This window comes from Rhinoraja longicauda, chromosome 24 (genome assembly GCF_053455715.1).
Source record: "Rhinoraja longicauda isolate Sanriku21f chromosome 24, sRhiLon1.1, whole genome shotgun sequence".
Classification (NCBI taxonomy): domain Eukaryota; kingdom Metazoa; phylum Chordata; class Chondrichthyes; order Rajiformes; family Arhynchobatidae; genus Rhinoraja; species Rhinoraja longicauda.
Genome location: NC_135976.1, coordinates 13,504,068 through 13,517,574, shown reverse-complemented (window position 1 = coordinate 13,517,574; position 13,507 = coordinate 13,504,068). Strand labels below are relative to the sequence as shown.

At 41.0% G+C, this 13,507-nt stretch overlaps 1 protein-coding gene across 1 annotated transcript in view; it reads left to right on the top strand.

The window, feature by feature from the left end:
* The first annotated feature begins 6,096 nt into the window (after positions 1–6,096).
* Positions 6,097–13,507, top strand: part of LOC144605547 (immunoglobulin-like and fibronectin type III domain-containing protein 1) — a 42,702-nt gene continuing 35,291 nt past the window's right edge. The window contains exons 1-5 of the mRNA XM_078420957.1: positions 6,097–6,144; positions 7,637–7,759; positions 8,242–8,381; positions 10,152–10,251; positions 12,786–12,831. Coding sequence (XP_078277083.1) covers positions 6,099–6,144; positions 7,637–7,759; positions 8,242–8,381; positions 10,152–10,251; positions 12,786–12,831 — 455 coding nt within the window. The 5' untranslated portion in view covers positions 6,097–6,098. The remainder of the gene's footprint in view (positions 6,145–7,636; positions 7,760–8,241; positions 8,382–10,151; positions 10,252–12,785; positions 12,832–13,507) is intronic.

Sequence of the window (13,507 nt, the reverse complement as noted above, 5' to 3'; positions counted from 1 at the left end):
TACGTGTTACTAAGGTAGGTTCTACTGTTATTAACTGTTTGAGTTATCCATTTAGAAAATGATGTGATTCAATAAAGGAGAGTGAAGTTCAGAGACAGTTTCTTCCCAACTGTTATCAGACAACTGAACCGTCTTCTCACCAACTAGAGAGTGGTCTGACCTCCCCATCTACCTCATTCGAGACCCTCGAACTATCTTTAATCGGACTTCACTGGACTTCATCTCACACTAAACATTATCCTGCACCTGTAGACCGTGGACGGCTTGAATGTAATCACGTACAGTCCTTTTAACCGACTGGAAAGCAGGCCAACAAAAAGCTTTTCACTGTACCTCGGACACATGTCAATAATAAATTAAACTAAACCAAACTAAGTTAGGTTAGGATGGAGATCTATGTCTGGGTGCTGCCATCTAGTGGATTTCATCCTTAATCTGTGCAGACTGTATATTAAACTGATCATGCTGAGCTGAATTTGAGTAAGCGGGTAAATATTTTAACTGGGTTCCATTACAAGAATACTTGTTTACCTAATGCTAAAATAGAGAGGGACCATATATATGTACTAGCTGTCAGGGGCATTAAAATAAATTTCCACAACTAAGTAATTACAATTTCCATTTCTATCATTTGGTGTACTTCAAGAGATTCCTGTGCAGGGCAATAAAATCTATTGACAATTTAAATCTGAATAGAAACTTCAAAACAACCCCACTCCAAACTGGATTTTTCCCCTCGCTCTGGCTATTGTACTTGAGTTTGGGTTGATTACGCTTGGGTATAGTTTTATCTGATTTGATTGGATAGCATGCAAAACAAACCATTTCACTGCACCTTAACCTAAACCTGAACAATTGCCTGCACTTAGAGTCTCCACTAAAATCGCGTTCAGATTGTGGTCATCACTTAGTTCTTTTGAGATCACACTTCCCTTTGCCAACAATGGACCTAACAGGCACTGCCCTACGGTCATTTGTGGCTGGCCCTGATCGGTCCTGGTCTTCTCTTGCCTCCAACTCCCCCCCCCCCCCCCCCCAACCAACCCCTTTCAGTCTAAAGAAGGGACTGAACCTGAAACGTCACCCATCCTTTTTCTCCAGAAATGTTGCCTGACACATTGAGTTTTCCCAGTACTTTGTGTCTATCCCTTAGTTAAAGAGTCTTTGTTGTGTAATTGGTTTGATATAGTATTCTGTTTAGTTTAGTTTAGTTTAGTTTAGTTTGGAGATACAGTATGAAAACAGGCCCTTGGGCCCACTGAGTTCATGTCGACCAATGAACCTGTACACTGGTTCTATCCAACATGTAATTTACTGGTTCTATCCTACACGCGAAGGACAATTTACAGAAACTAATTAAACTACAAACCTTCTGGTCATTGGAATGTGGGAGGAAACTGCACTGTATCTCTAAACTAAACTAAGATCTGACCCGCTGAGTTTCTCCAGCAGTTAGTTTTGCTCAAGGTTCAGACATCTGCAGTCTCTTGTTTCTCCACAGATGGAATAGATAGACAGACAACAGTGACGGCACAGTAGCCCAGTAAATAGATCCAATTATTCACAGCTCTAGTGATCAGCGTTGAATTCAGACATCCACTGCTCTCTGCGTGGAGCTTGCTTCTTCTCCCCTATGACTCTGGTTTGCTCTGTTTAGCTTAGCCTAGAGATACAGCGCAGAAACAGGCCCTTCGGCCCACCGAGTCCACACTGACCAGCAATCCCTGCACATTAGCACTATCCTACACACTAGGGACATTTTATAATCTTTACCGAAGCCTATTAAGCTACAAACCTGTACGTCTTTGGAGTGTGGGGGGAAACCTGAGCACCCGGGGAAAACCCACGCTGTCATGGGGAGAATGTACAAACTCCGTACAGGCAGCATCCGTAGTCAGGATTGAACCCGGGTCTCTGGCCGTGTTCGGCAGCAACTCTACGCGGCCCTCTGGTATCCCAAAGATTTGTAGGTTGGGAAGTTAATGAGCAAGTGTTAATTCCCTAGGTGTGTAGGCAAGTGGTTGAATCTGGGGAGTGTTGATGGAAATGTGGAAAGAATAGGTGACAGGGAAGATTAGTGAGGGAGGGGATAGCTGAGTGAGTGGGCGTAGACTCAACTGACCAAAGTGGCTTCCTTCTTTGTCATTAAGAAGCATTAAAAATCCAGGCAGGATCCACCTTTACTGCTGTTATATTGCCTCTGAAACATAAAAAAAAATTGTGTACAGCATAATAAAATCTATTAGCAATTTGCAATATTAAAATATTTAGTGCGCCCATGTTGTTGAATGTTTTTGGCACACAGAAGTGGTTCCAGTCATCTGGACAAGTTGAACAAGTGCTCAAAGTCATTCATATATTCTGTCTCTCAACATAAATAGAAAGAACAGATCATAGAATGTTGCGGTAATATGAACCTGTAGTTTGCAAGGTTTCAGACTATATATGAATAAAAATGCTAAATCAATATCTGGATCTTAATTTTGTGTCTCATTGCTTAGATTGTTTCTAGTTTGACACATTTTATTTGGCACAAATGGTGTTAATGACCTTTGCTGTCAGGCCAATCCCTCGCCTGAAAACAGATAAGTCATCTTCATTAGAAAGATTATTTACAAAATAGTTGAGCAATTTATTGATATCTTTATTCTTCAGTAACCCTTCATAAACATGCTAGTATTCCAATAATTCATAACATAGAACATAGATGGTAGAACTGTACAGCACAAGAACAAGCCCTTCAGCCCACAATGTCTGCGCTGAACATGATGCCAAGACCAACTCTCATCTGCCTGTGCATGACCCATATCCCTCCATATCTTCTATACCTATGTTCCTACCCAAAGTCCTTAAATGCCGCTATTATATCTGCCTCCACCACCACCCCTGGCAGCGCATTCCAGGTACTCACTAGCCCGCTGTGTAAAAAACATGCCCCATACATCTCCTTGAAACGTTGCCACTCTTACATTAAACCTATGCCCTCTAGTATTTGATATTTACATCCTGGGAAAAAGGTTCTGACTGTTTACCCTATTCCCGCCTATCATTTTATTTTACACTCGATCAGGTCTCCTTGTAACCTCTGGCATCCCAGAGTCATAAATTCAACATAAGCATAGATTTAATTTGTTATCAATATCTCACAGAACTCAAACATGTCAATAAAAACAATTTTTCTAGTGGCACATATTTTCTTGGCACATTTTTTAATATTGTGCTCTTGCAAATAATAAAATTAACTTAAGATAGACGCAAAGTGCTGGAGTAACTCAGCGGGTCAGGCAGCATCTCTGGAGAAAAAGGATGAGTGATGTTTTGGGTTGGGACCCTTCTTCAGTACCCATCTGAAACGTCACCCATTCTTTTCCTCCAGAAATGCTGCCTGACCCATTGAGTTACTCCAGCATTTTGTGTCTATCTTTGGTATAAACCAGCATCTTCAGTTCTTTGCTTCTACAATAAAATGTAACTTGTTTGGTTTATTTTCTATAAAAGTCATTTTGAAATGTTTTATTTGGCATCGTTGTAAATTTCAGATAAAGGTCCTTGTGTTACTCTCCTGCTGCTTGAAAAGGATTGTGAGTTTTTACAAGATCATAAAAAGAAAAGGTCAACCAAATTATGTGTGGATCTCAGAAGCAGAGTTGGAAGAGTCTCTAATGGGGAATAAATAAATGCCAAAGCTAAAGGCCGAAACATTTCTGGAGTGTCTTGACTTGCACACTTCACTCTTCCTCTGTGTGGGTCCCAAGCCAATTCTGATCTGATTGGCAAGGCCCAGAACTACACGGGACTTTGCAATAGTAAATCTGCATGGAATGTCCTTGGGCTAAACTGGATGTCAAAACTGTCGTGAACTCAAGTCCACATAAATGTCTCTGACATGTGAATGTCTATAAGGTAAAGCAAGGTGATGCTGCAAAGCTGAGGCCAGTTCATTGGCTATATTTAAGAGGGAGTTAGATGTGGCCCTTGTGGCTAAAGGGATCAGAGGGTATGGAGAGAAGGCAGGTACGGGATACTGAGTTGGATGATCAGCCATGATCATATTGAATGGCGGTGCAGGCTCGAAGGGCCGAATGGCCTACTCCTGCACCTATTTTTTATGTTTCTAAAGCTAAAAGGTTGATATTTAAAGCCTTGGAAAGAATAGTAGACAGGCAAGTTTATTGTCGTTAATTTAAAGCAGATGTGTGGAACAAGTTTTTTTACACAGAGGTAGGTGAGTGCCTGGAATGTGTTGCCAGGGGTAGTGGTGGAGCAGATACAATAGTGGCCTTTAAGAAATTTTTGGATAGGAACATTGATATGGAGAAATCCATAATCTTTTCTCAATATGTTTTTAATTAAAGTCCACCTTTCCAGTGTCCTAAATTTATCACAATATTTAAGAGGAAAATAGATAACCAGAAAGATAAATAAAATATTTTATATAGTCCTAACAATAAACTAGAGAGTGAATGGAGTTATTTCTTTGTGCAAATAAACTTTAAAATTTCAATCTGTATTTGAATTTAAGGAAATCGTCCATATTCAAATACATTGAATGGTCTGAAGAATCTGCTTTGTAAACTAGATGCTGGGTAAAGTGATGGGTGGCACAGTGGCGCAGTGGTAGAGTTGCTGAATACAGCGCCAGAGACCCGGGTCGATCCTGACTATGGGTTCTGTCCGCATGTAGTTTGTAGGTGCTCCCTGTAACTGCAGGGGTTTACTCCGGGTGCTCCGGTTTCCTCCCTGTTGTGCTGACTGTATAATAACAGAAGCCTTACACCTGGATAATGATCCAAAGACTTTATTAACTACATAGCAAGCACGACCTCACGCCTGCACGTTCCACTTACACTAACCCGAATCTCACCAGCAGTGGTCACTCAAAAGCTAAAGGGGCGTAACTACAAACGCATGACACATAACATGAGTGACACCATCACACTAATCTACACTCCCCCATTCTAAGACGTTCACGTTTGCAGGTTAATTGGCTTCTGTAAATTGTCCCGAGTGTGTAGGATGGAACTAGTGCATGGATGATTGTTGGTCGGTGCGGACTCGGTGAGCCGATGGGCCTGTTTCCATGCTGTGTGGCTGAACTAAACTAAAACTAAACTAAACTTGCCAGGGAAAGTCATTTCAGGTACCCTTTCCATCGCGTGACAAGTGATGATTAATGTTTGACACTGAAGGGTAGCCACTGCAAGAATGGAGTCTCTTTCCTTTTCATACAAATAAGTGACACAAGGAAAAAATATTGACCAGAGCAGAGGGGAAGGAGGAAATGGAAGGCTCGGTGATGTGAATGGGGGGGAGGGGGGGGGGGAGTCAGTGCTTGAGAAAATGGGAGAAATGTGTTTGTGGGGGCACAAACAAAAAGGGGAGGTGTTTTAGTTAAGGTCCCAGCATCTGCATTTTCTTTTTTTTAAATCTATGAACAGATTTGGTAGTTTTTCCTCTGTGACAATGACTGGTGTATAAATGTAGCAGAGTCCTCCATGCCACCATTAGTTGCACTTCCCCCCTCAAACTCAATCCTATTCCAGAGAACAGACCTTCAAAGGAAGGGCAGCGAACCACTGAAACCTTGCTGCAACTTAGCAGAGTGATGAGAGAGCGTAGCATTGTTAGTGGAGGCGCTGTCCTTCAACTGCCTATGACTGTGCGGATTCACCTAAACAATTAAAGTCCGAAAAATAATGAGTCTGAAGAAGGGTCCTGACCTAAATGTCACCTATCCATGCCCTCCAGAGATGCTGCCTGACAGAAGAAGGGTCTTGACCCGAAATGTCACCCATTCCTTCTCTCCAGAGATGCTGCTTGAGTTACTCCAGCTTTTTGTGCCAATCTTCGGCTTAAACCAGCATCTGCAGTTCCTTCCCAGGCATGCTGCCTGACCAGTTGAGTTACTTGAGCACTTTGCATTCAAAACAATAACATTCGTCAACACTACACAGCGACCCATTTTAAATTAGTCTCAATGAATAACACTTCAAGGTTTTGTCAGGAAAAACGTTTCATAAAACCCAATATTGAATTTCTTACTTTCTTTCAATTAACAGCTTTGAAGAATAATCTCTTGAACAAGTGAGAGGTAAACCATGGACAAGAAAGTTGTTAATCAAGCAGTTAAAAGCTCCATGCCAGGTAAACCATGTTAATTTATGGGAGCATGTATTCCTTCAGTGCAAAAGGTTGAATATTTCCAAAAACCACAGTCCCACTTGGGTATTTTTAACAAGAGAGTTTGCTGCTTACTTGAGTTACATTGAACCCAGGTCAACTCCAAGTCACTAATCTCTCGAGTGGAGAGAATCTCCCATTTCCACATTGCGGCTACGAGCTATCAAATGACCGCTCCGATTACTGATTCACTGTCAGACCTGTAGACGATTCACGCAAACCAACTTTCCCTCACCGCTTGTGGAGAACATAACACAGCTTTTATGATCAAAGTTTCTTTTTTTAATGGTTAAATGGAGAAACTATAAGGGCTTCAACTCTCTTATATTTTTTGCAAAGTTCTATATCAAATACTTGCAAGTCAATTACAAATAAAGACTGTCTGCAAATCATAGCCTGACTGGGCAACTAATTATTGCTTAAATGATCTGCGGTTGTTGTCTCTATTATTATACTTACAAGTTCACTCCATATGCTTCATCACTTTCAATGTGTAGAGCGTACCATTTTAATTCCTGCATTTTCCCCTTCCGATCTGAAGACACGTTCTCATGCTTTAATTTAATGATATTTTGGCTCTATGTACTTCCCTAAACATAATGTAACTTCTCACATGTTCTTCTTGAAGCTTAAAAAGGTTAGATTTCTGGCTGGAAGGATCAGTATTAAGTGTCCCCAGTGCTAACAGGTCTAGATTTACGAGCCAGGGGACTCACAATGTCAGCAGTTCTACTGATTTACTGTAGTTCCTGTATACTAATGAAGATGATTTCTACAATTATCACCATTTCCCTTGAGGCAGTGAAAAGTTCCATTAGAAACAAGCACAATATGCACAGCACTGTGCTAATGCTTGTATGTGGTATTGGTTTTTGTTTTGGAGACAGAGCACGAAAACAGGCCCTTCATCCCATTGAGTCCAAGCCAACCAGCAATCACCCATTCATTATTTCTATCCCACGCACTAGGGGCAATTTACAGAGACCAGTTAACCTACAAACCTGCACATCTTTGGAATGTGAGGAAACCGGAACTCCTGGAGATAACCCACACGGTCACAGGGAGAACGTACAAACTCTATACAAACAGCACCAGTAGCCAGGATCGAACCCGGATCTCTGGCACTGTAAGGCAGCACTTCTGTGCCACTGTGTCCCTGATAATTGAAAGCCACTTTCCAAAGGAAAATTAGAGTTTAGTTTAATTTAGTTGAGAAATACAGCATGGAAACAGACCCTTTGGCTTACCGAGTCGACACTGACCATTAATCACCCGTTCACACCAGTTCTACGTTATCCCACTTTTGCACGCACTCGCTACACACTAGGGCCAATCAACATACAAACCCGCACAAACAAAGAGCATGTGGTTTAAAAAAATAAATGCTTGGAAGCTCTTTCCATAAATAAAGATGACAAATTTCTGTTCATTTTTATATCTTGTTTGAAATCTATAGGGGCCAAGATAAAGAAATCATCCGTTCCAGGAGTCACATTGGTGGAGTTTACGGAAAATATCCCTGGAGGATGTAGTGCACCTGATATTGAACGGCGTCCAATTTCACTGACTATGCAAGAAGGTGTGGGGCTTTTAAAAAGCTGCAAATGTTCTGAACCGTCCTTGTATCTTGAGAGGCAATTCGCTTTCATAAAATGTTCTCTTAATCAAGTTTCCTGAGACGATACTTGCACTCCAAGTTCATCAGTGATGCAATAGGATTTGGAGACATTTTTAGTTTAGTTTAGAGGTACAGTGTGGCCACAGGCCCTTTGGTTCACCGAGTCCGTGCCGACCACCAATCACCCACACATTAGTTATATCCTACACACGAGGGACAATTTACAGAAGCCAATTAACCTGCAAACCTTTAGACTTTCGACTTTAGAGATACAGTGTGGAAACAGGCCTTTCAGTCCACACCGACCAGCAATAATCCAGTCTGATACTAAACCATCTATAAATTAAATTATTATTTACATATTGCAATAACACTACAATCATCATTTCGTTTTGTCCTTTGGAAGTAGTTTAATTAACATATGTTCATACTTCCTCAAAAAGGTAAAATTGCTCATTTTAAAGCACTCGTATGTGGAAATCCAAAGCCCTCTGTAGTCTGGAGCTTCAAGGAGGAAATTCTAACAGATGGTAACAATTACAAGATCTACCAAGACAAGGCTACGAATGAATATATTTTGCAGGTATGAATAATACTTAATGTTCTCCGTGGATTGCCATCTTGTTGTGGTGGAGAAGCTTGTGTGGTCCTGAGATCCTGAGAGCGATGCTGTCTGGAGCTATGCTCCTGGCAGGGTCACCCATGGTGGTGTGGTCGGTGGTGGTGACAAAGAGCAATCCACCCAAGACCTCATTGGTGGAACAGGCTGACTTTAGTGGAGCGTCACAATGGCTGGGAAGGCGGATGAAGGCTGCAGCAGAAAAGGGTCCCCGGTCGTCTTGGATTCCACGCCACTGGATCCTGACCCAGATCTGTCAAGGACCGTGTGATGGCTGTCTGTGCACCAGTCTCCCCACGTTAAACAAAGTCACGCACAGGCGTCCTCCAGAGGACAGTCATACTCGCTTCGAGTGACCACCGATGATGAATGTTATAAATGTTTCCATGATCTGTGACTTTATCAGCACATAACCCAAATGAGTTATCAGCTTCTGTTTTCCCAAGGAGAGTCATGCCCATCTAAATAATTGACAATATTTAAGTTAGGCTGGAATATGGATATAACTGGCTGCTTATGATATCCATAGATATTCCTTATTTTTATTATAGTTTTTTTTAACAGTTTGGACTGTTCCTGAGGTGAAGTGTTACACAGATTAAGTGTCAGCTAGCCACTTTCAACTCAGATTTAAAACACTGCTCCTGTAATTCTACAGGATCTTGTGTGCTCTTCCATTTTCTCCCAGTAAAATTAACACATATATCATACGTAGCCAATCCATTTTGAGCAGATATTGGCCAGACTTTTATTGTTCTATCAATTAATTAACTGCAACTTGGCAGGTGAAGTAATTCCTACCCCTCTTATTTCATTAAAAACAGGTCAATAGACAATGGACAATAGACAATAGGTGCAGGAGGAGGCCATTTGGCCCTTCGAGCCAGCACCGCCATTCAATGTGATCATGGCTGATCATTCTCAATCAGTACCCTGTTCCTGCCTTCTCCCCATATTCCCTGACTCCGCTATCCTTAAGAGCTCTATCCAGCTCTCTCTTGAATGCATTCAGAGAATTGGCCTCCACTGCCTTCTGAGGTCACCAGCAAGTCTCCATTGTAAGAAAAGTGTTGCCTCTCCTTTGGTAACACAGTGAAGCTGTTGGTAGGGCTGCTGCCTCACAGCGCCAGAGACCTGGGTTCGATCCTGACCTCAGATGTTGATTGCGTGGAGTATTTTTTTAATTCCATAGCTCACAGTCAATACTAGATCGTAGAATTAACTACTAAGGAAAAAAAACATGTTTCAACCGTGGTTTTATGATCTGTCCAATCCTTTAGACTTTACATTAGACTTTACATTAGAGAAAAAGGCCGTTTGGCACACCGGGTCCGCGCTGACCAGTGATCACCGCACACACTATCCTACACACTAGGGACAATTTACAATTTTACCAAAGTCAATTTACCTGCAAACCTGCATGTCTTTGGAGTGTGGGAGGAAACTGGAGGAAACCCATGGGGGAATGGGACAGCATCCGTAGTCAGGATCGGATCCAGGTCTCTGTTGCTGTGAGGCAGGAACTCTACTGCTGCGCCACTGTGCCACCCCAAGAGTACTATCGTCTCTTCATGGGTTTCAACCAACAGGTTGGGAACCATTCCCTAAGCTTACAGTGACAGTGAAACCACCCTAAGAACAATGCAGGAAAATTTATACAAGTAATTGTATGTATGTATACAAGTAAATGTATGTATTTCAAAAATAGAGTAATTCATTGCTATGTTATTTAAGGTAAAGAAACTGAGTCCCGAGCATGATGGTTCGTACAGGTGTGTCTTTTCTAATGAATATGGAGAAGCCAGGTGTGCAACAAATCTGAGTATTATAGAAGGTGAGAATTTATTAGAATGCTTCAAATGCCATAACTTAACAGCTTGAACTAACACTTCAAGATGTATACAAGTAATTGCCGATACTGAAGATAGATACAAAATGCTGGAGTAACTCAGTGGGACAGGCAGTATCTCTGGAGAGAAGGAATGGGTGACATTTTGGGTTGAGGCCCTTTTTCAGACAGTCTGAAGAAGGGTCTTGACCCGAAACATCACCCATTCTTTCTCTCCAGAGATGCTACCAGTCCCGCTGAGTTACTCAAGCATTTTGTGTCTACCTTCAGTTTAAACCAGCATCTGCAGTTCCTTCCTGCACTAATTGTCAAGACTGTTGCATTGTTGTGATAGTACTCCCAATACTACTGCCACCTGGAGGAAATAAAAGTATGACAAACTATTTCATGATTGAATGTGATAAACCCTTTATGTTCGCCTGTGATCTTTAGAGAAGGGCACATCTTGATTTTACCTGGTTCCACTTCTCACCTCTTTGGGTGACTTAACTATCCTCTGACATGACCAAGTTGTACAAGGCATAAGTGATAAATAGTGGATGGCAAAAGTTTCAAAAGTAAACGTGAACAGAAATATCACGAGAGGTAGTTAGATTAGCACAGAGACACACGATAAATATCACAAAGTGATTCATTTACTCATGAATGCCATAGTTGAAAGTGAGTCAGATGTAATCCTGCATCCACAGAATTGCATGATTGCATTCCCAAAATTAAAGATTTTCCAAGTTTTGTAAGAATTATCAAGGCTTATTCTTTGTTTGTAACAGCAACAGATGGATGATAAAGGCTAGAATATAATCAATTCCTATTCTCAGACGTGAGAAGTAAAGGGAGATGTAAACTATTCCACCTCATGTGTCTTCTGCACCATTCAATGAGATGGTGTCTGATTTAGTTTAGTTTAGAGATACAGCGCAGAAACAGGCCCTATGACCGGCGATCCCCACACATTAACACAAGCCTACACACTAGAGACAATTTACACTTATGCCAAGTATACAAACCCAAGCCAAATAACCTACAAACCTGGATGTCTTGGAGTGTGGGAGGAAATCAAAGACGTCGGAGTGAACCCACGCAGGTCACGGGGAGAACATACAAACTCCATACAGACAAGTGCCCGTGGTCGGGATTAAACCCAAGTCCCTGGAGCTGTAAGGCAACAACTCTACCGCTGCGTCACTGTGCCGCCCACCGTGATCATTTACTTTTGTAACTAACCTCAGGCATGTTTGTTCTTTGTTCATTGCCATTTTTGTATATTAATCGCTGTGTTCATCTTCTCTATTCACATACATATAATCAGTTGGCTTCAAGAAGAAACTTAAAAAACCTGGACAGATACAAGGTGAGCATAGATTTTTCGTGAAGTTGGGACATTTCTTTATGTACTGCAGTATATCAAAAGAAACTGTAGGAGTTGCATTCATACAAAACTGCATGAAAGAGGTCAATTGACAAAGGACCATCTTCTGACTGATTCACGAATAGCATTTTTTGCAATTACAGACATTAAGGAATAGACCCAGAAATAGACTCTACTCCCCTTACATTTTTCATCAACATTCAATATCTAGGCTGATATTGGGTCTTAACCCCATTTTGGCAGCTGTTCCCTCTACCACTGATTCCCTATTCATTTTAGTCTTAAATATACTGAATGGCTTGGCATTCACAACCCTCTCAGATAAAGGGTTTCACAGGTTTAAAACGATCTCCAGCAAGACATTTCTCTAAATGTTCAAATGCTCAATCTGGGATCATAATTCAGGTCTGGACAGAAAGAGAAAACAACCCTTTCAGCATCTACCCCATCAATCTCTCTTAATAACTTGAGATCATCCTCCATTGATAGAAATTTCCGTGGATGTCAACCAGTGAGTATAAAATAATATAGAACTTAGAACAGCACATCAGAGGAACAGGCCCTTCGGCCCAGAATGTCCATGTCAAACATGCCAAGCTGAACTAATGTCCTCTGCTTGCGCATGATCTATATTTCCCCATTCCCTATATATCCATGTGCCTATTCAAAAACCTTATAAATGTCACTTACCATGTATAGAAAGCTTTGCTTTGTCCCAAAATGGAACGATGAAATTCTTACTTGTAGCAGCACAACAGATATGTTAAACATAATACATAATACATAATACATAATACATAATACTCTGTTAAGCCAACAACAAAAAGAATCAGTATATACAGTATATACACACACACACATATATATATATATATATAATATATATATATATATGTGTGTGTGTGTGTGTGTATATATATATATGCTGTATCTCTAAACTAAACTAAATATATACACACACACATACATATATATATACATATTTAAACATATATACACATATATATTTATTTCTTTATTTTGAAATAAACAATAATTGCAGAATGGCGCAGGAATTTGGTAGAAACCAAGACGTCTTCCTCCACATTAGTTGCCAATAATTTGCACTGGCTTTAAATATATTGTGATCTTTGTGTTCTATTTCCCAAAGAAAAAGTGCAAGACCCTGTGAACTTTCGGATGATGCTGAAAAAATGGTAATCACTTATACATAATTTCTGATTTGATCTTGCCATGTGGTTAATATTGTTAGAAGACCAAAGTGTACCACCAATTATAATTTGTGCAGAGAGGAAAATAAACAAAATCTGAATGAAATTTGCAACCTGCTCTGGAAAGATAAGAGATTTTCCACAGTGATTCCAAGATCTATTCCTATCTGTCCCATCAACATACCGGGTTGGAATAGCCAGACAATATCCCTGCAGGGAAGCACGGACTAGATGCCTCCAGATTTTAGCTCCTGCGTACGGCAGTGTAGTGGTTGGGAGCATGCTGGGGATTAGATTCATGGCCATCAGACTGCTCACAATATTATTGTTGGCTTTCCCTGTGTAACAATACCCTGTGCAGGAAGGAATTGCAGATGCTGGTTTAAACCAAGGAAAGGCACAAAGAGCTGGATTAACTCAGCGGGACATGCAGCATCTCTGGAGAAAAGGAATAGGTGATGGGAAGGGTCTCAACCCGAAATGTCACATATTCCTGAATTACTCTAAACGGTGAATGGTGTCATTTTCACCATCCACCGTCTTATTGATTTATTGATAGAAAGGAGAGGAACTGGACTAATTAGAAGGGTCAGGCTACATCTGTGGAAGAATCGAGGCCCTTCACCTAGACCAAGGATGAGATGGAGTTGGGATTAGTGGG